The 26,061-nt window shown below is 57.5% G+C and overlaps 11 protein-coding genes across 11 annotated transcripts; 6 read left to right on the forward strand and 5 right to left on the reverse strand.

The window, feature by feature from the left end:
• Positions 1-181: 181 nt before the first annotated feature.
• BDY17DRAFT_288338 (uncharacterized protein) lies at positions 182-1,829 on the forward strand. Its single transcript, XM_033732177.1, has one exon. It carries the CDS (start codon positions 278-280, stop codon positions 1,559-1,561), a length of 1,284 nt encoding a protein of 427 aa, XP_033593672.1. The 5' UTR covers positions 182-277; the 3' UTR covers positions 1,562-1,829.
• Positions 1,830-2,505: 676 nt separating this feature from the next.
• Positions 2,506-3,578, forward strand: BDY17DRAFT_341912 (uncharacterized protein). Its single transcript, XM_033738000.1, has 2 exons — positions 2,506-3,408; positions 3,461-3,578. Exons 1-2 carry the CDS (start codon positions 2,648-2,650, stop codon positions 3,552-3,554), a joined length of 855 nt encoding a protein of 284 aa, XP_033593673.1. The 5' UTR covers positions 2,506-2,647; the 3' UTR covers positions 3,555-3,578.
• Positions 3,579-3,647: 69 nt separating this feature from the next.
• BDY17DRAFT_319672 (uncharacterized protein) lies at positions 3,648-4,721 on the reverse strand (the record flags this gene model as incomplete). Its single annotated transcript, XM_033736309.1, has 3 exons — positions 3,648-4,077; positions 4,175-4,488; positions 4,563-4,721. 3 exons carry the CDS (start codon positions 4,719-4,721, stop codon positions 3,648-3,650), a joined length of 903 nt encoding a protein of 300 aa, XP_033593674.1.
• A 644-nt stretch (positions 4,722-5,365) lies between these two features.
• Positions 5,366-7,159, reverse strand: BDY17DRAFT_319673 (GatB/GatE catalytic domain-containing protein; the record flags this gene model as incomplete). Its single annotated transcript, XM_033736310.1, has 1 exon — positions 5,366-7,159. The coding sequence occupies one exon, from the start codon at positions 7,157-7,159 to the stop codon at positions 5,366-5,368; it is 1,794 nt and encodes a 597-aa protein (XP_033593675.1).
• A 68-nt stretch (positions 7,160-7,227) lies between these two features.
• Positions 7,228-9,712, reverse strand: BDY17DRAFT_288343 (P-loop containing nucleoside triphosphate hydrolase protein). Its single transcript, XM_033732178.1, has 2 exons — positions 9,436-9,712; positions 7,228-9,376 (listed from the first exon to the last, which is right to left on the reverse strand). Exons 1-2 carry the CDS (start codon positions 9,629-9,631, stop codon positions 7,383-7,385), a joined length of 2,190 nt encoding a protein of 729 aa, XP_033593676.1. The 5' UTR covers positions 9,632-9,712; the 3' UTR covers positions 7,228-7,382.
• Positions 9,713-10,199: 487 nt separating this feature from the next.
• On the forward strand, positions 10,200-11,925 carry BDY17DRAFT_288345 (uncharacterized protein). Its single transcript, XM_033732179.1, has one exon. It carries the CDS (start codon positions 10,429-10,431, stop codon positions 11,836-11,838), a length of 1,410 nt encoding a protein of 469 aa, XP_033593677.1. The 5' UTR covers positions 10,200-10,428; the 3' UTR covers positions 11,839-11,925.
• Positions 11,926-12,783, reverse strand: BDY17DRAFT_341916 (uncharacterized protein; the record flags this gene model as incomplete). Its single annotated transcript, XM_033738001.1, has 2 exons — positions 11,926-12,249; positions 12,312-12,783. The coding sequence occupies 2 exons, from the start codon at positions 12,781-12,783 to the stop codon at positions 12,191-12,193; spliced, it is 531 nt and encodes a 176-aa protein (XP_033593678.1). The 3' UTR covers positions 11,926-12,190.
• A 715-nt stretch (positions 12,784-13,498) lies between these two features.
• Positions 13,499-17,525, forward strand: BDY17DRAFT_288348 (coatomer WD associated region-domain-containing protein). The gene is made up of 2 exons (XM_033732180.1): positions 13,499-17,084; positions 17,148-17,525. Exons 1-2 carry the CDS (start codon positions 13,644-13,646, stop codon positions 17,388-17,390), a joined length of 3,684 nt encoding a protein of 1,227 aa, XP_033593679.1. The 5' UTR covers positions 13,499-13,643; the 3' UTR covers positions 17,391-17,525.
• Positions 17,526-17,679: 154 nt separating this feature from the next.
• Positions 17,680-19,872, forward strand: BDY17DRAFT_288349 (uncharacterized protein). Its single transcript, XM_033732181.1, has one exon. The coding sequence runs from the start codon at positions 17,756-17,758 to the stop codon at positions 19,790-19,792; it is 2,037 nt and encodes a 678-aa protein (XP_033593680.1). The 5' UTR covers positions 17,680-17,755; the 3' UTR covers positions 19,793-19,872.
• Positions 19,873-20,037: 165 nt separating this feature from the next.
• On the reverse strand, positions 20,038-23,397 carry BDY17DRAFT_3357 (glycosyltransferase family 20-domain-containing protein). Its single transcript, XM_033737932.1, has 2 exons — positions 22,542-23,397; positions 20,038-22,490 (listed from the first exon to the last, which is right to left on the reverse strand). The coding sequence occupies exons 1-2, from the start codon at positions 23,151-23,153 to the stop codon at positions 20,283-20,285; spliced, it is 2,820 nt and encodes a 939-aa protein (XP_033593681.1). The 5' UTR covers positions 23,154-23,397; the 3' UTR covers positions 20,038-20,282.
• Positions 23,398-23,875: 478 nt separating this feature from the next.
• BDY17DRAFT_3344 (peptidase M24) lies at positions 23,876-25,610 on the forward strand. The gene is made up of 4 exons (XM_033737916.1): positions 23,876-24,065; positions 24,147-24,230; positions 24,295-25,212; positions 25,274-25,610. Exons 1-4 carry the CDS (start codon positions 24,044-24,046, stop codon positions 25,507-25,509), a joined length of 1,260 nt encoding a protein of 419 aa, XP_033593682.1. The 5' UTR covers positions 23,876-24,043; the 3' UTR covers positions 25,510-25,610.
• The last annotated feature ends 451 nt before the right edge of the window (positions 25,611-26,061 follow it).

The raw sequence follows: 26,061 nt of genomic DNA on the forward strand, positions 1-26,061 counted from the left end.
TCGCGGCCGGTGGGTGTGAGGGGACGGGGCATCATCTTGTTGCCGCTCGGGGGAGGCGGGCCACGCATGCCTGGTGGAGGAGGACCCATGGGACGGCCTTGGGCACCGTTTTGTGGGGGCGGGCGAGGCTTGACGGCGAGCTTGGAGAGGCAGGTACGAGGGCAGACACCTTGTTGAGTGCGGTCCATACGGATGCAGAGCGCCTGCGAAGAATGTTAGTGGGTGCGAGAAGGGTGACAGATCTTCGGTTTCCACTTACCCAGCCGTCATCGTACTCATGAAGCATGCGCACGAGCTGGCCGGACTTGAGCTCAAGCTCGTCATCCATGGTAGGCTTGAAATCGAGTTGGACGCGGTGGACGTTGTTGGGGCCACGGGGACCGGCGCCGACGGGGACAGCTGCAGCAGTGGCGAGCTGAGGAGTGCCAGCGCCGCTACCTTCCCAGGATGCAGTGGCGCTGTGACCACGCGTACGAGCGCCATCTTCGAAGGGGTTGCTAGCGGCGGCGGCACCAACGACGGCGGCGTCCGAGAAGGGGTTCTGGCCAGCCTTCTCCGACATGGCAGCGCCATTGGCGAAGAGCGAGGGAACAGCGCGAAGGCTGAGGCGAGGAGCAGTGGCACCGGTGCGCGAGGTGCCGGAGCCGACACTCTTCATGCTGGCACGCCTGTCTCCGGCCGGAGCGCCCACGGCAGCGGCAGTACCGCTGAAGAAGCTGTTCTGGCTGGCATGCTTCTCATCGAGCTTCTCGCCCCTCTCCGCAGTCTGCTGCTTGCGTCGGCGAATGCAGAACAGGGCCAGGCCGGCGACAATGCCGATGATAGCGAGAATACCGAGGGCAAGCCCGGCCTTTGCGCCGCTGGACATGCCGGAGTGTTGGTGGTTGAGGACACCAGCGTTGGAGGTGCTCACGGAAAGAGGGGTTCCTCCGGCAGTGTTCGTAGGAGCAGAAGCTCGGAGCGGCGAGCCCACCGCGCGAGTGGTAGAGGGAGCGGCGGGGCTGGACGAGGCAGAAGACGTACGCGTCTTGGCCTGGTGAGCACGAGACTTGGCAGACTCGTAGGAGTTGCCAGAAGATGCGGCAGTGGCAGCCGAATCAGGGGAGTTGCGGGTGTTGGTGTTGGCGGCAGCAGCGATGGTCGGAGTAGCATCGTTCCCGGATTGAGTCACGTACACGGCGGGGCCGGTGAACGTCTTTGCCTCGGTGACATAGACCGCGCTGACGACGGTGACGACATCCTCGGTGTCGACCTGTTTGCCGGCGTTGTGGATGAAGCGGTTCTTGTTGTCGAGGTTGACATGGCTCTGGCTGCCGGCGGGCTTCTTGGAGAGATCGATATGGCTCAGGCTGTTGCCCTTGGCAGACAGATCGATGTGGCTGAGGCTGCCGGGCTTTTTGGAGATGTCGATATGGCTGGCACTGCCGCGCTTCTGCAAGTCGAGCAGGTGCCTCGCCTCGTGGGCGTTCTGTTTGTGGAAGAAGGCCATGACGGTGCTTGCTCACTCCAGGTGAGAATTGTCAAGGGACAAGGGTGGTGGTGGTGGTGGTGGGCTGATTGAATTGCAAGTGGCGTGGTGAGACGTGTTGTGGAATGTGGCCGTCGAGGACACACGTGCAAGGAAGCTGGTTGACACGCTGGAATGTGCGAAGGGGCACAGCAAAGCAGGGGGCAGATGGATGAATGAATGACAGCAACGCGCTGTCCGTCGGTAAAAGAAGGGCGACGGGACCAGCGCTGTCGCGGAGAGGGAGTGGGTGAAGGGTGGAGGAGGTGGTGAAGGAGTGTGGTTGTTGGCGGTGCAGAAGGAGAGGGAGGAAGGAAACAGGAGATGGGCGTGGGAAGGTGTCAAGGAGTCAAGCGATGGGTTTGGGAAATTGCACGCCAAACAGCTCCACTCGGACGCGCTTTCCCGCCAGGTACCCGTGCGGTCGTGCGCTATGATTGGCCCGTGGGATGATCATCGCCATCTAGTCTGTCCATTTGGGGCTTAGACTGGAGCGGTTGTAATTGTCTCTGGCAACACGACCGTTGGATGCACTGACTGGGTTGTGATGATTCTCATCGATTGATGAGCCCACTGCTTTTTCGTCCTCTTCAACCCACGCGTCTGACATCACGGGAGGCAGCGTCATTCGCGTGCAGTATCGCATGGCCACGTTGCTTCCGTGGGTCGTACTGCCCTGTGTGCAGTGCACCTTCCTTGCGGAAGCGAAGCGTCTGCACGCGTTTCAGGAAGGCGTGCCGCCTGGTGAAACGCGACTACCCAGCGGCCGGAGTCAATCCAAGCTTGAGACACGCCAAATTCACGTGCAGAATACCCAGACATCTGTTCACGGAGGACATCTGCTGCGACACCATTGTCACCATCCGCGGCTATGGCTGGGGCACATCAAGCTCTGCGATGATCTTCTACACAAAGTCAAGGGCGGGGTACTGCACTTAGAAGCTCTTGCGTGCTTACCTAGTGAACGGGCAATCGCCGGCCTCGCAGTGAGCAGGCTATTGCCTCCTCCAAAGGCATGGTAATGGTATTCCATTGAGATACATTCACTTTCTCAATATTAAGTCATCTCTCTCCTTCCAGTCGGCGTAATCTTTCAATCCACAATTACATCCCACCTCACACTCTCCCTCTCCTAGCAAAATGGCCGACGCCCGGGACTTCGAGACAAAAGTGAGCGAGCGCTTCGGCCTCTCCGGCCGCTCCTTCATCATCACCGGCGGCGGTCGAGGAATGGGCTTCGGCCTCACACGCGCCATAGCACAGCAAGGCGGCAACGTCGCCGTGCTCGACCTGCTCGACCAACCCGAGGCGGAATTCCACGACCTGGCGAAGAAGTACAACGTCAAAGCCGTGTACAAACGCGCCGACGTCACGGACCAGGAATCGCTGGAGACGGCCTTTAAAGAAGTCGTTGCGGAGCTTCCGAACGTGAATGGCTTGGTGACGGCCGCGGGCATCGTGATCGACAAGCCCGTCTGGGAGCACGGGTGGGCGGAGTCGAAGAAATTGTCCGATGTGAATATCTTGGGCACGCTTTGGCCCGTCCGTCTGCTCGCCGATCATATCGTCCACCACAACAAGGGCGCCGGCGGCAGCATCGTCATGATTGCCTCTGTCGCCGCGCACGGCGTCAAAGTGCCCTTCCAGAACATCGCCATGTACGCCATGTCGAAAGCGGCAGTGAAAGGCCTGGCAGGGCCGATGGCCGGCGAGCTGGGCCCGTATAATATTCGCATCAACACTGTTAGCCCGGGTCCGACGGTGACGCCCATGACGGACATGCTAAGGGCCCGCGACCCCAAGTACTACGAGGTCTTTAAGACGGTGCCGTTCATTTACGGAATGGCGACGCCGGAGGCGGACATTGCCCCGGCGGTCGTGTATTTGCTCAGTGATGCTAGGTGAGTTCTTTGTGGATGTGAAAGAATAGGGAATTGTGTTGACTTCTCGCAGCAAATGGGTGACGGGGGTAGATATTCCGATCACGGGGGGCTCGCATGCGGGCATTTCGACCGAGTTATTGCAGAAGGGAACAGACAGCTTGTAAGAGAAGAGACGGGATGGCGGAACGTGGCCAGGCCCCGATTTCCCACCGCCTTAAGGTAGTACTACATCGACATTAGAATCTCTCGTCCATGCTCTAACCCCCCTGATCCTGTTGCCGTCGTTGCAATGCCTGCAATGCCTCCGTATGTGGCGCATTCACCGGCGCCTCCGGATCAACCGGCATGGGCCGTCTCCAACTCTCCGGTAGAGAGCTAGCAGACGTGGGGTCGTGGCTGTGTGCAGTCGGGAACAGGCGTGGATCATCCCGCGAGATCTTGGGGAAGATGTCGCGCGGCGGGTGGAGACGCAGCCGCCGTTGGGCAGCGTCGATCTCGAGCACATCTTGTTGCGTGTCTGCGGGCGGCAGACTCGATTCCGAGGGCGTGTGGGCGAGAGAGGCGGCGGGCGTTTCGCAGCGACTGCTCCATGAGGTCCATAAGACGTCGTCGGATCCGATTGGAGGCCAGGCGCGCCTTGCTGCGCTTGCTGCTTCACTCGGCACCTCGCTCGGAGCAGCGTCAACTCTGTTGCATGCGTTAGCGTCTGGCGTGATTCTCCATGCCGTAAACGATGTTGAACATCCATACCGCCCCACGATGTGTTTCAAGCGCAGAGACATACTGCACTGAGGAAGAAGAAGCTGGCAATAACCGCGACGACGACGACGACGTCGACGATGACGACGCTTCAACCCGTCCAACCAGGCTGTCGAGGCTCTCTCCCCGCCGCAGCCTCGCCAGCAATCCCGTCGCCTGCTCCTCCGAACCCGATTGTAAAGCGCCGAAAAGTCGCACCAGACGTCCGTAATCTTCATTCCGCTTGTTCAACTGGTGCTGCAAATGCTGCATCTTCGTGATGCCCTCCTCTGCAATATCGTACACGCATTCGGATTGACCGCGGCGACAGCGGCCGCAAATGGGCCGTTTGCCGTCGCACTGTGAAGCAGGAGAAATTGTTAGCGCTGAAGGGCAGAGGGGGATTTGCGGGGTTGGGAGGCGAATCGTCGCACCTTTGTCTTCTTGATTCGACATCGCGAGCACGCATTCTGTGTGAGGGAGGATCTCTTCGCGCGCTTGGGCGGCGAGGGCGCGTCGCCGTCGGTGAGAGTGATAGATGTCGCTGCATCCTCTGTCGCATTCGAGGCCGTGGTCGCGGCAGTATCACCCATGGTCAAGATAGGTCGACAAGCCGGCAACTCGAACTGATGATAAGAGCCGCGGTTGCGACGAGTGGAGTGGAAGAGGTGCTTGTTCTCCGCGCATTGTCTACCACAGGTTTTTCAATGATAACGTTCCAAAATGGCAGAAGTAGGAGGTGTGCAAGAAGATCTCGAAGTGGCGAGAAGGCGGCGAGACGGGATGTTTGGCAGCCGCGGCGGGCAAGCAAGCAACGTCGCGAAATGACCTGCCGCCATGTCATCGCCTCGGGGTGAGCTCCGTGAAATTCGACGTCTCGCCCCCGTTACATGGTGACAGGCTGCGGGGTCGTCTGCGGGATGATGGTGTTTGGGGGAGTGCCCATGTCTGAGCCCCGCATCTTATTTTCTGTGAGTGGTGTTTGTGCTGATCGTTGAGTTTGCGGCAGGTGCCGTGGGTGGCGATCGCAGCCTTGCGCTATGCAGTATCATCAGATACCGACACGGCTCAAGCAGGGCAATGAGCCCGACTCACGCAACGTCTCAAGCAACGATCTCTGATAGGTCGACCTGGGTAAACAATCCATTGTTAATTCGGTACACGCAGTACCAAGTCCTTCCTTGAGCGAGTCACTTAAAAGTGGGTTAGTGACACGAACAGATTGAGAAGTCGCCACTCAAATGCCCAGCAGCTTCTGCATCACCTCCTTTGCCTTCTGCGGCTCTACCGTCCCCTCCTCTCCCAGCCTCATCATCTGCCCCACAAGCCACATCACCTTGCCCTTCTGCCCTTTCTCTTTCACCGCAGCCACGACCTGTGGAGATTCCGATAATACCGACTCTGCCAATGCCACGTACCCTTCCTCCGATAGTGGCCGTAGGCGTAGTCCGCCCTCGTCGATGAGCTGCTCCACGGACGGTCTCTCGACAGTCGGTGGTAGCTCATGAATCGTCCGCAATAGCTGTTTCGCAGTGCGCGAGGTGATTTGCTTCGTGTGGAGGTGGGAGAGTAAATCGGCGAGTTCGGCCGCGGTGATCGCCACGTTTTGCCACTCCATGTCCGTTGTTGTGAGTAGACCTCCAAGTTCGTGGATTACCCAGTTCCCAGCCAGCCGGCCGAGCTGAGACGCCTCGTCGCCTTGAGCTCCGACTCGTGCGCGTAGCAAGTCGACAACCTCCTCCAGAAATTCCAGCCTTTCACCATCATCCAAGCTGACAATGGTCATTGCGTCCTTTTTGCTCAGTCCATACTGAGCCTGCACCCGCTCGGTAGTCTTGTCGGGAAGCTCAGGTAAAGTCTCCTCCAAATGCCTTACCAGATCGGACCCGATGATCAATGGCGGAAGGTCAGCATCGGGCATATACCGGTAGTCCACCTCGCCCTCCTTCCCTCTGAGCAGCGTCGTCTCCGTCGCACCAAGCGTCCATCCCCTCGTCTCCCCCTCAATGACGCCGCCGGCTTCCAGCACGGCTATCTGCCGGTCTCGCTCCGCAACAATCGCATTCTCCACCGCAGCGAAAGAAGACAAATTCTTGATCTCTGTCCTCTGTCCCAGCCCCGTGACGCCGCTGTATGAAGAAGTACCATGTGTCCCTCGCTGTCGCACAGAGACATTTACATCCGCGCGCAGTCCTCCGAGCTCCATGCCCGTCACACAAGCATCCACGCTCTTCAGCACGCCCTGGATTTTGCGTACAACTGCCGCAGCAGTCTGCGGGGAATGGATGTGCGGCAATGTAATGATCTCAATCAACGGGTGTCCCGCGCGATTCAAATCAATGTGATACGTCGACGGCGGAACCTGCGTTGTCTTCGCCGTATCCTGCTCCATCTGAACCTGCTTGATGCCAATATTCAGGCTGTCCGCTCCGTTCAGATCACCAGCCGGCACCCCATCGTCCGCGCCCACTCTCAAGACTCCATCCTTTGCAAACGGTTCGTAGAATTGCGTAATCTGGTATCCATTGGGCTGATCCCAGTGGAAGTAGTGCTTTCTATCCCACCGACTCGTCCGTTGAATCGTACATCCCAGCGCCAACGCCGCTCGCAGCGCAGGTATCAGCGTCGCCGGCTGAAACTGCGGTTGCGATCCAGGCATGGCGGCATCGAAGAGTGCGACGCGCGAATTAGGCAAGACATTGCTTTCCTCTGCCGTCGCAGCAGCGGATGAGAAGAGCTTTCGCGAAGTGTTCAGCTCGGCGTGTACTTCAATGCCGACGGTGAGCTCCCACTTCTCTAGCCGTGTATCTACCACCGAGGACTTCTTTTTACCGCTCTTCTCTTCTGCTTTGCGCCGCTTTGCTTCGTCTTTGAGGTGCTTTCGAAGAGGGATGGGCTCGGCTGGCGGCGCGCTCGTGAAGCCTCGCGATCGAAGCCATTTGGCTGCAATGCAGGGTCGTGGAGTGCGGGAGAGTAAGGCCGTGGCGGTGGAGAGGATGGCCGGCGTGGAGTACGCGGTTCGGGACAACATGCTCGAACAAGGAGGTTTGGAAACTATTGGAGAGTTGTGAGGTTCGAGGACATCGAATGGTGACTAAGCATTGGTTGTGTGCCTGAGGCTGGAATTGTGGTATCAAGGACACTCCAGCAGTCAACAAGAGCAATGAAAATGAATCACAGGACTTCACGGAAATGAACAAGCTCTGAACCCTCTCCAAACACCTTGCTAATCCCACAATGCGAAAAGCGAATCATCACACCACAATGCCCGTCCGCATGCTCTCCACCGTCTTCACCCCCACCCCCTTCAACTTCCCCAATTGCCCAAGCGAGCTCACAACAGCGGCATTCTCGTCCAGCTCGCAAAGGCAATTGACGATAGCCTCCGCTCGCTTCGTCCCCACGCCCTTCAACAGCTTGATCTGACTGACGTCCTTGCTGTTGACAATATCGAGAAGCTGACGAGTGCGAGGCGTCGTTGCCAATGCGAGCTCATCTTCGGATTCGTGTGCGTCGATCATGTGCTGGGTTGTGGTGTGTTCTTTAGGTATGGAGGCGATAGGGGGCCGACGGATCTTTGTCCGAGGCCTGTAGATGAACTCGTCGTCATCGTCGCATTGGAAGCCGTCCTGCGCTTCGTGATAGCTCTCGTCGTCGTCGACGGGCAGCTTCCGCTTCGAAGTCACGCGCTCGACGTGCGTTGGCGGCGCTTGAGGAGCCACCATGGTCTCAGACACAACACCACGCTTCTTCTCTGCAGCCCTCTCCTGCAATTTCGAAACCTTCCGCGCCAGCTTCTCATTCCCAGGGAAATGCGGCAAGGCAAGCTGGTACATCCTCAAAGCGCTGGCCTCTTCGCCGCGGACCTGATGCTGCTTCGCCATAAGCAGGTACTGCAGACCCTCTGCACGCTCGGACTCCTGGCCCTCCACCCGCTTCTCCAGCGCCTCCAGACGTTTCTGCATCTCCTCGGAAATGGGCTCGCCGCTGGACACCGTGCTACGGTCTGCGTGCTCGGCCAATGCTTCGGAGACTTTGCGGTCGATGAGGGCTTCGATGGCGTCTTTGCTCAGGCCCTGGGGGAGAGCCTGTGATGTCTTGGCCAAGTCGTTGAGGCGGGGAAACTTGGAAGGTCGATTGAAAGATGGGAGAGCCTCGCTGCTGGTCCGCTTTGTAGGCTGGAAATTGAAACCAGAAGAGCGAGCTTCGCTGGTATTGGCAGCACTCGACGTCTTGCCCGCGGGCTTGCTCTTGTCGGTGTACACCGAGAACTGCCTCGCCGGCTTGACAACGTTGGCAGCGACATCCCGCAAATGACCGTGCTGCGATAGTATTTTGGGCCGTAGAGGCTGCCGGAACATTGAGATGGATTCCACCGAGGGCGCATGGGAAACGCCGAGCTTCGCTTTCGTCGACTGCTCCTCGCGAAAGAAAGGCTGGTTTTCGATTTCATTGACCTCGATCTTCTTCGCCCGATTCGCAAAGTTCAGACTGCTGAGCGTGTCGAGGTGATAGCTTCGCACTGGGGCGAGGTTTAGGATCATGATTGCGATGCCGTTGTTTTGACCTAGTGAAAGGATGCGAGTCATCTTGCTCTCCCGATAGGGTATGCGAGCCTGCTTCTTGCTGATGGCCTCGACGCATTGCGCCAGCACGAACAACGACTTGTTGATGCTTGCACTCTCGACCAGCCGTTCCTTATTGTTGTCTGTTCTTCGGTTGTCTTCGGAGCCCGCGAGATCGATAGCAGAGGCGGTGCTCACACGTGTCTCGCCTCCAGTCGTCTGAATGATCTTGACGCAAAGGATGGCGTGCGAGCGGGAAGAGTGAGCGTTCAGCTTTGTGGCGGATGTGGAACGATTGACGTTCGCCTCGTCGTACAAATGTTCAAACTCCTTCAACGTCGTGCATGGCCGCTCTGTCAATCCGACGACGACGGTTTTGCCATTGTTGTCTCGAATGGATAGACCAGCCGGCGTGCGCTTTTCGGGCGGCTCGAAGAGATCGAAGACTTTGTCGTTGTAGATTTCGTAGTAGCTCATCACCACCTCCACGCCTGTCTCGCCCTCTGTGTCTTTCTCGATCTTTCTCGCTCGGCGGTATATGCTGGACAGTAGACGTGGAATGACTCCTCGATCATTGAGACTCTTGCCTCCGCGCATGGTGTGTGTTTTACCCGAGCCCGTAACGCCGTATGCGAAAAGGGTGACATCGTAGCCTTTGAACAGGCTCTTTACATTCGGCGCGACTGGTTAAAAATATTAATGGATTTGCTCCTGTTTGTGTATCCTTTGCGAATGCACTCACTCTCTTCTTCAAAGATCTTCGCCTGAGTCGTCTCTCTATCGTAGACACTGTTGAATTGGAACGAGAATGTCTCGGATTGACACCTGGGGTTCGGTATTTTGACCACGGCCGAGTCGCCCGTGGGCTCGATGATGGCATCTTTCTCGATTTCCGCATGCAGGAGTGGCCGGATGCGAGCAACCACCCGAACCGACATCGTCAACAAGTAGGATGCTGGGAAAGAGAATGTCGATTTTCTCACGTCTTCAATGGGCGGTGGTTTGGTCGCAAATCGTCAATTGAGGCCGGTGGAATTGGCTTTCGGGTTGTCAGGGGCAACGTCCGGACGGGTTCTCCTCCACATTCATCACTCCTCTCTCTCTGCACTCCACCAAGAGTAGGCCGGCATACACCGCCTAATCATGCATTCATGCAGCTCACATCCACTCGCTTGGGTGATGTGACCGAATCTGTATTCGCGGAAAGATGGGAAAATCGCCACATAGGCTTTTCCTCACGTTTGAAGCTCCTAGCCAATCAGCGCCTGCAGCCTTGACGCGCCAAACGCCATCTGAGGAACAGCCGCCGACAACGAGAAAAGATGAGACGTCAGCAGCGCCCGGGATAGCGACTCGACGCGCCGGCGCCATCGAGACTTCGTACACGACCGCGACTGGAGGTGAGTGCCTGGATTGCAGGATGAAGGGAATAGGCCACCACTCCACCGGCCTGACCATGAGGAGAGCCGTGTGACGACTCCAAATGCCACCTCCATCCACTCCACCCACGTAGGACTCATCCTATTCTCTGCACTTCTCCCCTTCTCCTCCGCGTTCTTTGCCACTCGCTTTTCAGCACTCACCACTGTCGTTTGCCTTCACCTTCTTGCTGTTCGAGTCTTCCTCATTCACTGCAATTTCCTACTCATCTACCGAAGCTGGTCTTCAATCACGTACACTAATTCTGCCAGACCTATCCCCTCGCAAGCAACACATTCGGGAGCACGGTGTCGCGATGCTGTCGATACTGGACATCCTGCTTCTCGTGTTGTGCGCAGGATACGCATCCGCCGGGCCACTGCGAAGACTCGAGAACACCACATCGGTCGACGGCTCCTCCACATCATTACAACAACGAAGTGCGAACGCGGCTCTCACCACGCAAAGCAACTTCAATCAGCCGAACACAACATTCATCACCAGTCGAACACGGCTTGATAGCTTCATTTCGAGTCGTTCGGCCTTTTCCAGCGGCTCGACTGTGAGTACCTTTTTGGCTACTCAGCTTAGCCCGAATGCTTCTACGAGTCATCCCGGCACCACAATATTAGGCTCGGGGGCAGCTTCATTCACGGGAACTACACAAAGCCTCAACTCGAACATCACCGCCACTCCAAATGCTGGCAATAGCCCCAGTCCTACTGCCGCAAATTCGAACTCGCCCTCAGCTGCTCCATTCGCACCCCCTTCCAACCCGAGGAACGGCACATCCGCCCAACCGAACAGTACGACGCTCGAAGGCACTACAACAACTACACTCGTGGTGACCAGGACGATACCGCGAGCCTTCCACGCCAACACCTCCGTCGCTCTCCCAAGGTTTTCGCAGCGTCCCGGTTCATCAAACGGTACACGAGGCTTTGGAGGCTTTCGCGGCAACGGAAGTGCCCCAAGCTCGACGCTGACCTCCCGCCCTCTTGACATCACCCCTTCGCACCTGATTCAACCCCCACCATCAACAGCTTCCTTCGTTCTAGGAAGTTCAACGCTAGAAGTCACCGTCTCTCAAATTCATGCCGGCGCAGCAGCAGCATCGAGCCGCGTTCCCGTCGCCTCAGAATCTGGAACAACGACCACCACCATCACTTTCATGAGCACAGTACATCAAACTATCACTGCGATCCGGCACTCGCAGACGTCCGTCGCAAACAGCAGTAACAACAGCCCATCAGTGAATGGGATTAATAGCAGCGCACGCGCAAGTACCCTGACAGGCAGCTCCTCTCCCCTCCCAACAACCTTCCCTCATTTTTCATACGATCCGACTTCAGCCAGCACTCAGCTCCCAGCTACGACATCCACGCCAAACACAGCCTTGCCACCCATCGTCTCAGCAACTTCGAGTCCAACGTCTACCACTTCAACACCACAGCAACTCTCTACCCCAAGTTCCAGTCCGACCACAACGCTTACGAGTCCTACAACCGCGCCACCTCCACCTCCTCCAGCTCCAAGTGCCTCTTCGCCTTCCACGCCTCCCACTTCTGCACTGCAAGGCATCACTATTGTGCCCATCAATCCAGAGGCGACAACGGTGACGGTCACTTTCACCGACGCTGCGGCTACTACAACGGTTGCCGAGGGCACTGTTACGGTCACAGTAACTGCGCAGGGTTCTGGGCGGCCCTGGTGGCATGGTGATTGAGGTGTACACTGAACCTGGATTTTGGGGGTCATATGCAATTCGGGTTAAACGATGCTTATGTCGGTGCATGCGTGGGTAGCGGTGATGAGATGGGTATGATTCTACTGTCATTTCGATAGCGAGCATTGCATATGGCGATACAAGTTCAGATCACCAATTCTAGCCCAAGAACAGGCAGTATCTCTATTTTCGTCAAGATTCATCAACATCCATCCCATCCTCAGCCATTCCTTTATCCTTTTCCTCACGCTCCTTACCCCTCGGCTCAAACATCTCCCACCCACCACCAGGCCCCCATCCATCCCTCGAAGCCGGTGGCGTGGTGAGTCCCTCTCCAACACCACCGTGGTCTTCAGGCATTCCAGGCCCCCGCACCCGCCTCCTCAACCGCCTCGTACTCGCCGGCGAATTCTGCTCGTGAAGTGCGTCCGCATCTTCATCGGTATCCATGTCGACGCTCTGACTGAACGTACGCTTAAAGAGGCGCGAATTCGTCCGTCTGTGCGCGTGCTTTGATCTTCGATTCCGCTCAAACGCCCTCTCCTGCTGCCTAGAGTCATCGCAGTCCAGCCGGGAGAGGTGAGCGGATAACCCATTCGTACTCCGGTCGGAGTCCGCCTCCGTCTCGGAGTTGGTGGTATCAGTGAGTTGCTGGGCGTCGAGGTCGCTTTCGGGCTCTTCCAGCGACTGCGGGTATATGGGGTGGATTTCGGAGGTATAGTCGGGGTCGCCTTCCTGCAGTTCGGAGACTTTCGGGCCTTCTTGGGTGGGGGTGTCTTGTGTGGATGATTTGGCTGGGCTGATGGTTTCTAAGGGGTGGATGGAGGCTACTGAGGCTGGGGAGGTGGAGCGTTTGGCTCGCTGTCTGCGGGCGAGGGGCGTGTAGGGTGGGGTTTGCGGGAAGGAGGGGCTGTCTTCCGTGTTGGAGCGGGTAGAGGATTGCATGTTGATCTTGGTGCTCGATGATATATCCAGAAATTTAACAGGATGCAAACTTGTTGGGTAAATGTAGCCTGAGTATAAGGTGTAAAGGGATAAGTTCGATCCGGTGGTGAAGATGCGTCAAGAACATCTTCGCAGGATCGGTTGTAATAAGGAGAACCGGCGGGCCCGGCTGCTATTGTACCTCCCGGGTTGATTGTGCTCTGGAACACAGAAACGGGAGTTCGCAGGCAGCACCAAGGGCGGGGGGATGCTCTCCTTGCTTCAAGTCCAGCCGTGGAATATGCACGACGGGACACAGCTGCTAGGCGCTCGGTTTGTGGAGGTTTAGATTACCTCAGGAGCGTCGGACAAATTTGATTGTAGCCTTGGTTTTTGAACCGTTCGTCACCTCAGAAGACCAGGCAATTGCTCAGCTCATGCATCGTCGGGGAGGTCGACTCGAGGTTGCATCGCGGCACTCAGATCCCGCAAGTCATTCGGTTAGTATTCGTGTTCATATCGCACGGAACAGATATAGCAAACAAAACACCCAGCCCTACGATGGGAACTCGAAATGCCGCAGCTCGTTGATGATCGCGGAGTCAGTATACGTGAGAAGTCTTTGGGAAGCTGCACGTGACGTCAAGGCTCCAGGCATTGAGGGGGGCAGCGGGAACATCCGCGCCGCTTGAGTAGGGGCCACGTTAAATGTTTCGACGGTGTGCACGCATTTCCAGCCAACAGCCATTCGCTCTCCCACCGCCTCTCCGTCGACTGCATTGCTTGGAATTGTGAAGAGGCTTGAATGAGGCCCAAGACAGATCTATAGCCCCGCCCCAGGTCCACGCGTTGGAGCTGAGGCTCACCCATCGTCGCCCGCCATGGCCGCTTCCTCTTCCTCCTCCTCCAACTCCAACTCCATGCTCACCAAATTCGAGTCCAAGTCCTCTCGCGCAAAGGGCATCGCCTTCCACCCCAAACGACCATGGATTCTCGTCTCTCTCCACTCCTCCACCATCCAGCTATGGGACTATCGCATGGGCACCCTCATCGACCGCTTTGAAGAGCACGATGGCCCCGTGCGAGGCATCGACTTCCACAAAACCCAGCCGCTGTTCGTGTCAGGAGGCGACGACTACAAGATCAAAGTCTGGTCATATCAGACGAGAAGATGTCTGTTCACACTGAACGGCCATCTGGACTACGTGCGCACCGTCTTCTTCCATCACGAGCTCCCATGGATCTTGTCAAGTTCCGACGATCAGACTGTGCGGATATGGAATTGGCAGAACAGGCAGCTCATCTGCACCATGACCGGCCACAACCACTACGCCATGTGCGCACAGTTCCATCCCAAGGAGGACCTCATCGTCTCCGCCTCTCTTGATCAATCCGTCCGAGTGTGGGACATCTCAGGGTTGAGGAAGAAGCACTCCGCCCCCACCTCCTCCATGTCTTTTGAAGACCAGATGTCGCGTCAAGCGCAACAACAGGCGGATATGTTTGGCAATACAGACGCGGTGGTGAAATTCGTCCTGGAGGGCCACGATCGCGGGGTGAATTGGGTGGCCTTCCACCCCACTCTCCCCCTCATCGTTTCTGCCGGCGACGACAGACTCGTCAAGCTCTGGCGCATGAGCGAGACAAGAGCGTGGGAAGTCGACACGTGTCGCGGCCATTTCCAAAATGCCTCCGCTGCCCTCTTCCATCCACACCAGGATCTCATTCTCTCTGTGGGGGAGGACAAGACTATCCGCGTGTGGGACTTGAACAAGCGAACATCAGTCCAATCGTTCAAGCGAGAGAATGACCGCTTCTGGGTCATTGCAGCACACCCAGAGATCAACCTCTTTGCCGCCGGTCACGACAACGGAGTGATGGTGTTCAAACTGGAGCGCGAAAGACCAGCATCTGCCGTCCATCAAAATCAACTTTTCTTCGTCACCAAAGAAAAGCACGTGCGGTCTTACGACTTCACCAAAAACATCGAAAGCCCGTCCATGCTTTCGTTGAAGAAGCTCGGCAGCGCCTGGACCCCTCCTCGGACATTGTCCTACAACCCTGCCGAACGATCCATTCTCCTGACTTCGCCAGCCGACAATGGCGTCTACGAGTTGATCAGCCTGCCGAAAGATGCTTCTGGCGCTGTTGAACCGTCGAATACCATGCGTGGCACGGGCAACTCCGCCGTCTTCGTTGCTCGAAACCGATTTGCCGTGTTCAATCAGTCCACCCAACAGATCGACATCAAAGATCTCTCGAACTCGACGACAAAGACTATTAAGCCTCCTCACGGGACCACGGACATGGTTTTCGGAGGTACTGGCTGCTTGCTTCTCATCTCCCCTACTACAATCTACCTCTACGACATCCAGCAAAAGAAGCAGTTGGCCGAGCTCGCGGTTGCTGGAGTGAAATATGTGGTCTGGTCCTCTGATGGCTTGTATGCTGCGCTGCTGAGCAAGCACAACGTCACGATTGTGGACAAGTCGCTCAAGCAGATTAGTACCCTGCATGAGACGATCAGGATCAAGAGTGCCTGCTGGGACGATGCGGGAGTGCTTCTCTACTCGACACTCAATCACGTCAAGTACACTCTGATGAACGGCGATAACGGGATTGTGCGGACGCTTGAACACACAGTCTACCTGGTCCGGGTCAAGGGCCGCACAGTCTATTGTTTGGATCGCGCTGCCAAACCCAAGATCCTCACCATCGACCCTACAGAATACCGCTTCAAGTTGGCGCTGGTTAAACGGCATTACGATGAGATGCTGAACATCATCAAGAACTCCAGTCTGGTCGGCCAGAGTATCATCTCCTACCTGCAGAAGAAGGGCTATCCCGAAATCGCGCTGCAGTTTGTCCAGGATCCGCAGACACGCTTCGAGCTTGCCTTGGAGTGCGGCAATCTCGAAGTGGCCGTGGATATGGCCAAGCAGCTCGACCGGCCCGTTTTGTGGCAACGGCTCAGCAGCGAAGGACTCGCGCACGGCAACCACCAGGTGGTGGAGATGACCTATCAGAAGCTACGAAACTTTGACAAGCTCTCGTTCCTGTACCTGGCCACTGGTGATGAAGAGAAGCTGCACCGCATGGCCAAGATTGCAGAGCATCGAGGCGACATTGTCAGCCGCTTCCAGAACTCCCTATATTTGGGTGATGTGCAGAGCCGGATTGAGATGTTCAAAGAAATCGATCAGTATCCTCTTGCCTATTTGACTGCCAAAGCACACGGCCTCGACGACCAGTGTGAGGAGATTCTCGAAGCCTGCGGCCTGACCGCGGATACCGTGAGTTTGCCTTCGTTTGGGCAGCCGGTCGAGCCACCCAAGGCCGTCGCACCCACGTTCAAGTCCAACTGGCCGAAGAGGGCGACGGGCGCCAGCTCTTTCGAGAAAGCTCTTATGGCGGATGGCGATGACACTGCAGCAGCAGAGACCAATGGCTTTGTCGAAGAAGACCTGCTGGCCGAGGACATTGTGGCTGAAGCCGGCGGCGATCTGGAAGAGGCAGATGATGAAGACGCCGCTGCCGGATGGGACATGGGAGACGATGCCGTTCCGGAGGTGGAAGAAGACTTTGTCAATGTCGAGGCAGCGGAGGCCGGCGCCGGCAGCAGCGAAGCGGATTTGTGGACGCGCAACTCTCCACTCGCCGCCGACCACGCCGCTGGTGGAAGCTTCGACAGCGCGATGAACCTCCTCAACCGACAGATCGGCGCCGTGAACTTCCAACCTCTGGAGCCGCGCTTCCTCGAGATTTACCAGAGCACGCGCACGTACCTCCCCGCCAACTCCGGGCTTCCACCACTCGTGAACTACGTCCGTCGCACACTGTCCGAAACCGACTCGCGCCGTATCCTCCCCCTCATCCCCCGCGATCTCGAGTCCATTCAAGCGGGCGAGATCACCGCCGGCAAGAACGCGATGAAAGTCAACAAGCTAGAAGACGGCGTGCCCGCCTTCCAGAAAGCCCTGCACCTCCTCATGGTCAACGCCTTCTCCTCGGCCGCGCAAGCGCAAGAAGCGCAAGCGGCCATCCACTCCGCCGCGCAGTACGTCCTCGCCATGTCCATTGAATTGGAGCGGCGCAAACTCGTCGGCAAGGAGACGGATCTATCGTCTTTCTCCGACGAGGACAAGAAGCGCGCGCTCGAACTTTCGGCTTACTTCACCGTGCCGGGCATGGACAGCCAGCATCAAACCCTCGCGCTGTTCTCCGCCATGAACTTTGCGAATAAGAATAAGCAGCTGGGCAGTGCGCTGGGTTTCGCCAATGCGTTGATTGAACGCGGCACGAACGCAAAGTTCAAAGAGACTGTATGTCCCCTTTTCCATTCCTCTACGAGTCTCCTTATGCTGACCACCTTGTCTTATAATCAGGCCCGCAAGCTCAAATCCGTGGCCGAACGCTCGCCCACCGACCCGCTCGACGTGGAATTCGACACATTCGGCGAATTCGACATCTGTGCCGCCAGCTTCACCCCCATCTACGCTGGGGAGGCGAGTTTTGCTTGCCCCTTTTGCGGCGTCAAGTATCATACCAAGTACAAGGGGACGGTGTGCAAGGTTTGCCAGGTTTCTGCTGTTGGCGCGCCGAGTAGTGGGTTGCGGTTGGTGGTTTGAGTGGTGTGTTTGTACTTGGTTTGGGGGATGGGATTGGGGAGGACGATGATGATGCATGATGGGGGAGGTCAAAAGATTGCGATAGACTATTATATCTTACATAGTCTGACAATGGCATGAAAGCAAAGGCATCAGTCTATTTTACACAGTCAAGACGAGTGCATTGTTGGAGAGGATGGTTGTAGTCGTGGACAGATGATCTCCCTGCACTCAAGTCGCTTGTGATTGGCCAATGAATTTGGAGGCCCACCTGCGCTTTCTCGAAAAGCATTGAAGCTCGTGAGAACCTCCAACCTTGAAGAAGCCCCCTTCACAACTTCTTCTCAACCTCTCCGGGCCTTTGTTCAGCTGCATCGCATCCCCCCATGCCCCCATTAGCGTCGCCCTGGCGCGCATCATGCAGCACCTTCAACGCGTACAACCCCGCCCTCGCCCTCACATCCGCCTTCGCGTCGACAGCTTTGCACAGGACGAAACCCCTCCGTTCGACGCCTCGCCTTCACCTTTCAACATCCAGTCGCCGCTCCCTCTCCATCAGCACAGCAAGACGCCTGCCCCCTCCCGGCAACGATGCGGTCGACGCGGCGCTCGCCCAGGACGTACAGAGCCTTCATCCCGACGGCAAAGGCACATATGCCAGCTTCGACAAGTTGAAGGGGATGCTGGCTCAGCGCAAACCTGGTAGTAGACCTACCAGAAGTGCGCAGGCTGCTGCTCCTACCCCGGCAAGGAAGGCGCGGGGACAACCTGCCAAGGCTAAAGTGGATGCTACTCCGGCTTCCTCTACAAGCGTTAAGGGGGAGGCTGTTGTTGAGAATGTTGAAGCTGCTGCGAGGCCGTTGGAAGGAGGTGAAGATGATGCGGCTCCGGCTGGCGGGTGGTCATTGACGCGTCAACCTCCGAGAAAGGCAGACAAAACTTCGACCAGGGGACAGCGCAAGACGGCAGCGAAGCAGGCTTCTCCGAATGATATATCCGCAACACAGACATCTACGAACCAGCCTTCTACGGGACGCCCCGTCGCTGCAGACGACGCGCTTGCAGTTGGAGACACTGCTGCATGGCAGATGTCTATGAAGCAGATTGCACAGGACGCGCATGCCCTTTACGACTCTGAAGCATCGCTGGACAACATGTCCGATGCAGATATTGAGGCCATCCGAACAAAGCTCGAATACCGAGGTGCTTACATTCCCTACCCCGACAGCCCACTGTCTCATCCCACACCTCTGCCGTGGGTCCTCTCACCTACGGACTCCTCCAGCATGACCGCTCGAGAGGCATTGGAGACGGAGATCCACCGGTTCGTGGAATACGCGCAGTGTTCAGACGTGGAACGTGTGGCGCGCAACGCAGTCGTCCAAGAAGTGCAGGCGACAATCGCCAAATACACCTCCCACGACGGCTGCGGCAGCGAAGTGTTCGGATCCGAGGTCACCGGCCTAGCCCAAGCAGCATCCGACATCGACATGCGCTTCACATCCCTCGACGACCCCTCCGCACCCCCGGCTCGGCTTGGCCCCCCGTTGAAACACCTCTACAACGTCATGAAGGACCACCCAAGCTACATGTGCGTCACCTTCCGGTACGCCGCCTTCCCCATCATCAACGCCCAGCACCGCGCCTCCGCCCTCGACCTCCAAATCGTCTCCGCCCCGCCCACCACCCCCCAGCAACAAATCACCCAGCAATACCTGCGCGACCTCCCCCACCTGCGTACCCTCTACACCCTCCTGCGCGCCGCCCTCGGCACCCGCGGCCTGCACGACGTCTTCAACGGCGGCACAGGCGCCTATGGCCTGTTCATCATGCTCGCCGCAGCCCTCCAACGCCGCTTGCACGCCGCCCCCTCCAGCCTCCCCACCCTCACCGACCAACTCCAGCACGTCCTTTCTTTCTACAAAACCCTCGACACCGAAAAGCACGGCCTCACTTCTACGCCGCACCCGAAACTCTTCGCAAAGCACGACGCCCTCACCCAAGTCGACACCAAGACGACAAAACAGCTCGTCAGCGCCGCTTTCGCGCGCAAAGACGCCGTTCGCGCCGGGCAATGGGCCATCGGACAGCGCAGAGCATTCCAACCTTACCTCCTCTGCTTGCAGGATCCAGCAAACCCAACGAACGATCTAGGCAAGCGCGGCAACGCCATTAAGCATGTGATCGAGACGCTGGAAGTTTTGGGCCGGGAGCTGGCGCGCGGTATTGAGAAGTGGGATGCTGGAGATAGGAGTGCGGAGTCGCTTTTGTTGCCGCTTGTGGGGAGGTGTCATGAGGTTGATTTGGAGCGGAGGCGGAAGTTGGAGGAGTTTGGGTTGCGGGTTTTGGCGGAGGGGAAGAAGCGTAAGGCTGGGGTGGAGGCGGTGGAGGAGAGTGGACAGGTTGCTGTTGCTAGTGCGTGAGGGAATGGAGAATCAGGCAAGCGTACGCGTCTTCGGATGAGAGAGAGTGTGTGTGTAGAACGAATGCAAAAGACAAAATACTCAGCTCTTTTCGGGGTATCTCGATGCTTGTTCGTCGTGTTATCATTCTCATTCTTTTGAGCATCACCGAAAGCAACCCCATTTTCGAACTCGTGAAAGCATTGTTATTCCCCCCTCTGAACTCCATCATTCCTCACGCAGAGTTGAAAGCCCTTGAAAGCCCTGATATCACCTGGCGCACGCGTCATCTAGACATCCGACGAACGCTCCTCATCAACTTGATACACCCCATCCTCCTCCTTGTACTCGCCCAACTTCGCCAGCGCGTCAATGACGTCCTCCGGCTCGGGCAAACACCAGCTGGCAAGCGTAGGCTTGGTGCTGGGCCCGACGGCGACGGTGAAGATGTGCTCGGCGGGCAGGTCGGAGGAGCGGAATTTCTGGAACATGTCTGCGTCACACACATAGGTCAGCACTGCCACGGAGATAATCGAGGGAGGGGGGAAGGAATCTGACCTTCATCCGTCGAATCGTCGCCCAGGCAGAGGATGAAGTCCGGCGCCTTGTCTTTCCCATCTCCATACGCCAACACCACCCTCTTCACAATCTCCCCCTTGTTCACGCACTGCGGACGCACCTCCAGATTCGCCTTGCCGGCCATGACTTCGATTTCGTACTGCCGGGCCAGCGTATCCTCGAGCTGCTTCCTGCACGCCTTGGCCAGCTTCTTCGCCTCCTCGGGCTCCTCGGCGCGCCGATAGTGCCACGTGACGGCGATCTTCTTGCGCTCAATGTACGAGCCGCGCGACGTGGCGGAGACGGCGGCGAAGACGTCCGTCACTTTCTGCTGCCACGTCATGTCGAGCTGCTCCGTCATGTCTTCCCAGGCGGCGGCGTGCGGGGCGCGTAGGAAGGCGCCGTGCTCGGCCGACAGGCCTAGGGCGGGGAGGTGGCCGAATTGGGCGGCGAGGAAGGTCTGATCGCGGCCGGAGATGATCCAGACTGCGTTGCGCGGGTTGGAGGCGAGGGTTTGGATGGTGTGGATTGTGCGGGGGCTGGGGAGGGCGGCGGCGGGGTCGCGGACAATGGGGGTCAGGGTGCCGTCGTAGTCGAAGAGGAAGAGGCGGCGCTGCGCGATGGAGTACTGGTGGAGGAGTTTGTTGGGGTCCAGGCCGGGGGTGTCTTGGGAGCGCTCGTTGGAGATGAGGTTGGCCATGAGGCGGGTGATGCACTTTGTCGTCCAGGCCTGGACACTGTTGGAGGTGGCAAAGTCGAAGTGTTCTTTGTGGTGCGCCGCCTTGGTGTCTTCATCCATGGTGACTGCCTGGTAGATCTTGTCGGCCATGTCGTTGATGTTCCAGGGGTTGACCTTGAACGCCTTGTCGAGGCTGTCGGCCGTGCCTGAGAACTCCGAGATGATGACGGGGTTCTTGCGGTCGCGCTGGCAGAGGATGTACTCCAGGGCGGTGGTGTTCATTCCGTCTCGCAGACTGGTGGCCATTGCCAGGTCAGCAAGCCTCAGCAAAGCGAGGTATTGATCCTTCCTAAGGGGTTTGGCATGGTGAGTGACGGGTAAGTAGCCAAGATGCCCGTAGTCGGCATTGACCTTCGCTGTTATCCCGTCAATACTGTCGCGCTGCAAATCTGACAGGCCCGGGCCGAGTGGGCTGGTGATTTGAACCATGACGACCTTTCCCACCATCTCAGGATGGCGGTCCAGAAAGCGTCCAAAGGCCTCAATCTTTTGCATGATTCCACGTGCCGAATCCAGTCGATCGCGGCCCATGATGACCTTTCTGCCGGTGTGTACCTTGTCGTATTCCAGGCCAGCGATGATAGTACTCACACTGACGCTGAAAGCATGCGACAGGATTCCGCGGGCGTCGAGTCCGATGGGAAAGACCTCAAAGGCGGTGTACGCTCCCCGATATTCCACGCCTTGGTCAGATGCTTGGAGAGACAAGATGCGCTCGCAGCTGTACTTGAAGTGGGCCGCGTAGCTCTTTGTCTGGAAGCCGACGGTGTCAGCGCCGAGCATGCCATGCAGCAGCAGCTCGCGCGTGGGCAAGGTGCGGAAGTACTCGCTGCTAGGGAAGGGGATGTGCAGGAAGAAGCCGATGTACATGTTGGGCATCAGACGCCGGAGGATGGCAGGCAGGAGGAGAAGCTGATAGTCGTGGATCATCACCACGTCGCCGGGGCGGTAGACTTCCATGATGGTCTGGGCGAAGAGCTCGTTCATGCGGTGATAGTTGCGCCACGCCTGCTTTCTGACTTCCGGATGGGAGGTGTCGTTCCGCTTGTAGTGAAAGAGGCCGAAGAGTTCGTGCTCGCCGTAGCGTCTCCACTTCTCCTGCTCGCGAAAGAGATGGGTGTCATCGGCGGTGATCTCATCATGGAGCCAGACAGGCTGAATGTGGCCGCCATACTTGCGCTTCACTTGCTGAGTGAAGTCGTTGCGAGCTTGTGCGGAGAGCTTGAGCGAGTGGACCTCCTTGGGACGATAGGGTGCATAGAAAGGAGAGACCTCTTTGGGGGCGTCGTGGATCTTGGGGTCCCAAACTTCCTCAATCTCTCCAGTCCACGCAATGAGCTTGTGGGACCACTCTGACTCTGTGGAGGAGAGGTAGGAGAAGGAGTCGAACAGAGCGGATGTTCCCTTCTGCGGTAACAAGTTCTGCATCTTAGTTAGCACTGCTCGAATTGTAGTAGATGACGAAGAACGTACGAAGTCTTCAACGTCGATATCGTACTCCACCTTGTAGGGGATGCAGAAGTTGACACTGATCACGTTACCGCTGAAGCCCGGCAATTCAGGGGTCGGGATGGAAGGGAGAGGGGCGTCGACAGCAGCCTCAGCAGAAAGGCTCAGGCGACGGACGAGTTGCTGGGGAGATTGGGCGCCACTGGCCATGTCCGACACGGAACTGGCGCGCGGACGGGAAGCACCTGGAGATGGGGTGGGGGTGGACAGCTTGGGACTCGTGGCCAGGGTCAGCGTGGAGCCATTCTGAGCAGCGGTAACGCCGTCTGAGGGAGTGGATGTGGCGTCAACGTTGTCCAATGACGGGAAAGAGGTGTCGTCGGAGTCTTGCGACGCTGCAGTCGAAGAGCGGCGCGGTGCCTGCGTCAAGTCACCTTCGGCGGGCGGCATCATAGCGGGCCTTGCGAGATGCAGCAGGGGTTCTTGTTGTCTAGACGCTGCACGATTAGCGGCCGAACGATGAAGGTGGTTAGGATTGACGTGGATTGGTAAGGTAGGGAGAAGATCCAACACCGAGAAATCGGGAAGAAGGACTTCCGTTGGTGGGAGTGGGTGAGGAGGAGTCTCCACTTGCATACCTGCAGAAGCCAGTCCGGCAAGTTGCAGATGTTGACGAGGCAAGTGCGAGTCAATTTGCAGCGGCTGCTGTTATTGGTATGGCTAAGAGAGTGTTAGCCCTCACGATCCACGGTTCTTGAAAGCAAGATGGACACGATGGGTGGGTGCAGGGCAGGGGGGGAGGTTGTGGTTGTGGAAGAGGAAGGGAGGTGTTGGAGGGAAGAAAAGGCTTGCAGGTTGTTTGCGGACGGGAAGAGAAATGACCTTGATGCGGAAGAAGCCTTAATCGATGCGCCGTTTGCACAGTGAGTCGAGCGGCGTTTGCACGCTGAGGCGATGTCGCTCTTGCCATATCGCGAGCAGCTCCAACCTTTTGTATGGCGAGTCGGCCAGCTTACTTATGTCCGCCTGATGGGACGCACGACATGTCACTGAGAGACAGCCAAGCATTACGGTGGTGAATGGACAGTCGGTGCATAGATGTGATGGAGCTTGTGATGATATATCGTCTACCGACAGCTCGGTGGTGTGACATGCCACTGGTGCGGTGGATGAGGGCATCCCTCGTGGATACCAGGCCTCGTGCAGCCATTGCCAGGCCAATGAACCCCACGATTTCGAACACGTCGCATCAGGTGCATGCGTCTTTCCACCGCGTTCCATCTCGGGCGTGTCTTTACCGAGTTGCATTGAACATGGGAGATGTCAAGAATGTGATACGTCTGGAATTGCGGGTCTCACGACTTCCTTCCTCATCCGACGCGCGCAGTGACAGCATTGGGCCCCACTATCCTCCCGCTAACCACGCGCACCAGCAATTTCGGAATGGGGTTTGGCAGCTGGGCAGGTGTTCGCGACCTCGCAAGACAACCTTCAATTAAACCCATTCCTCACATCCATCACACACCATGGCGGAAGAGGCCCCGGTTGGTACGTGATGACCTGGTGCATGCACCACCACCCTCCCCCCTCCACTCTGCTGCGCTCCAGCTAACCCACTTCCCCCCGCAGACTACTCGCTGTCCAACCCAGACACCCTGACCAAGTACAAGACCGCCGCGCAGATTTCCCAAAAAGTCCTCGAAACCGTCGGCGGTAAATGCAGCTCCCTCGCACTTCCCCCCGTCGCGGCACCTCGCTAATCCCCTTCCCTCCCCAGGCTGGTGCAAAGAAGGCTCCAAGATCCTCGATATCTGCCAACGCGGCGACAAGCTCCTCGAAGATGAGATCGCAAAGGTCTACAAGGGCAAGAAGATCAGCAAGGGCATCTCCCACCCTTGCACCATCTCCCCCAGCTCCTATGTCACCCCCTACACCCCGCTCGTCTCCGACGCCGAAGAGGCTGCCACCGAATTAAAGGCGGCCGAGCCGGTCAAGATCCAGCTGGGCGCGCAGATCGATGGCTTCGGCGCCATTGTCTGTGATACGATCCTCGTTCAACCCAAGGATGACTCCGAGTCCGCTGTCACCGGCCGTGCAGCGGATCTCTTGCTGGCGACGTACTGGGCGAACGAGTTGCTACTACGCCTGATGCTGCCACCGGGCTTGCTTGCATCTGGCACGGAGGAAGAGAAGAAGAAGGCGTCAGCACAGAAGCCTTACAGCCAGTCCAAAATCACGCAGCTCCTCGAGAAGGTCGTCAAGACGTACGAGTGCAACCTGGTGGAGAACACAACGTGCTGGCTATTCGATCGCAATGAAATCGAAAGCAAGAAGAAGATCATCCTCGGCCCCGGCGAGGGCGTCAAGGGCGAAGGACTGCCGGAGATCGGCGAGGTCTGGGGTGTCGAGGTGGGAGTCAGCATCGGCAACGGCAAGGTCAAGACACTTCCCAACCGCGCCACCCTCCACCGACGCACCGCCACCACCTACGGCTTGAAGCGTCCCAGCTCGAGAGCGACGTTGTCGGAGATTGTGAAGAAGTTTGGCACATTCCCTTTCAGCTTACGCCAGCTCGAGGACGAGCGGGCCGGAAAGGTGGGCATTGTCGAGTGTGTGCGTGGAGGTGTGATTCGACAGTACGAGGTTGCTGGCTCTGCCGATGCCGAGCCTGTGAGCCGGCTATTCACCACCATCGGTGCGTCTTCCTGATGAGCGTCTGTAAGGGTGTGCGTGGAAGACTTGCTAATTATTCCCAGCCATCACAAAGAACGGCGTGCAGCGAATCGCCGCCCCTCCCACCCCTAACCTGGAGAAGTGGAAGAGCGACAAGAAGATCACCGACGAAGAGCTGCTCAAGATCCTCGAGCTGCCCCTTTCCAAGCCTAGCACCTCCAAGCCGAAGAACAAGAAGAAGAAGAAGAAGCCGGCGAAGAAGGCCGCCGCCAAGGACGAGGATGATGACGACGACGAGGACGAGGATACTGACGAATAGTCCCTCTATGATTCTGCCGGGATGGTTGCAATACGACCGCAATCATAGTCCAGAAGTATGGGAGGATGATCATGCGTGTCCACTTCAGCAGGAAGTGGGCAGGAGCTCGGCATCTTGGACAGTCCTCTTCATCTCGAGAGCGACTGGACCGGGGGTCTCCGAAAGCACGACTTGCGTTGCACGACGAGATATCATTAGTGAATGCCGGCATACTATAAATCAAAAGCAAAAAGTCCTCCATTCCCCGGCATGTCTGAAATGTCCCTATCCGCGTGCAATAATACCTGTTACGCGCCATGTCATGTGCCGACGGGGGACTGCTGCCTGTGGACGCACTTTACTCAACAGAAAAGTAAAGAATTGTTCCAAAAACAGTACGTTTCTTAACCTGTCTATCTACCTTTTCGATACATCAAAAGACGTGTCCGATAATTGCTTTGTTGTTAACGGAAGGGAATGAGTGGACGTGGCGGAGTGGAGTCGAGAGTGACGAGAGTGCCTCGAGCCAAGCTTGCCCGAAACAGAAACTCTCCCTCCCGTCACATATCACCG

This window comes from Neohortaea acidophila, assembly GCF_010093505.1.
Source record: "Neohortaea acidophila strain CBS 113389 unplaced genomic scaffold BDY17scaffold_1, whole genome shotgun sequence".
Taxonomy (NCBI): Eukaryota; Fungi; Ascomycota; class Dothideomycetes; order Mycosphaerellales; family Teratosphaeriaceae; genus Neohortaea; species Neohortaea acidophila.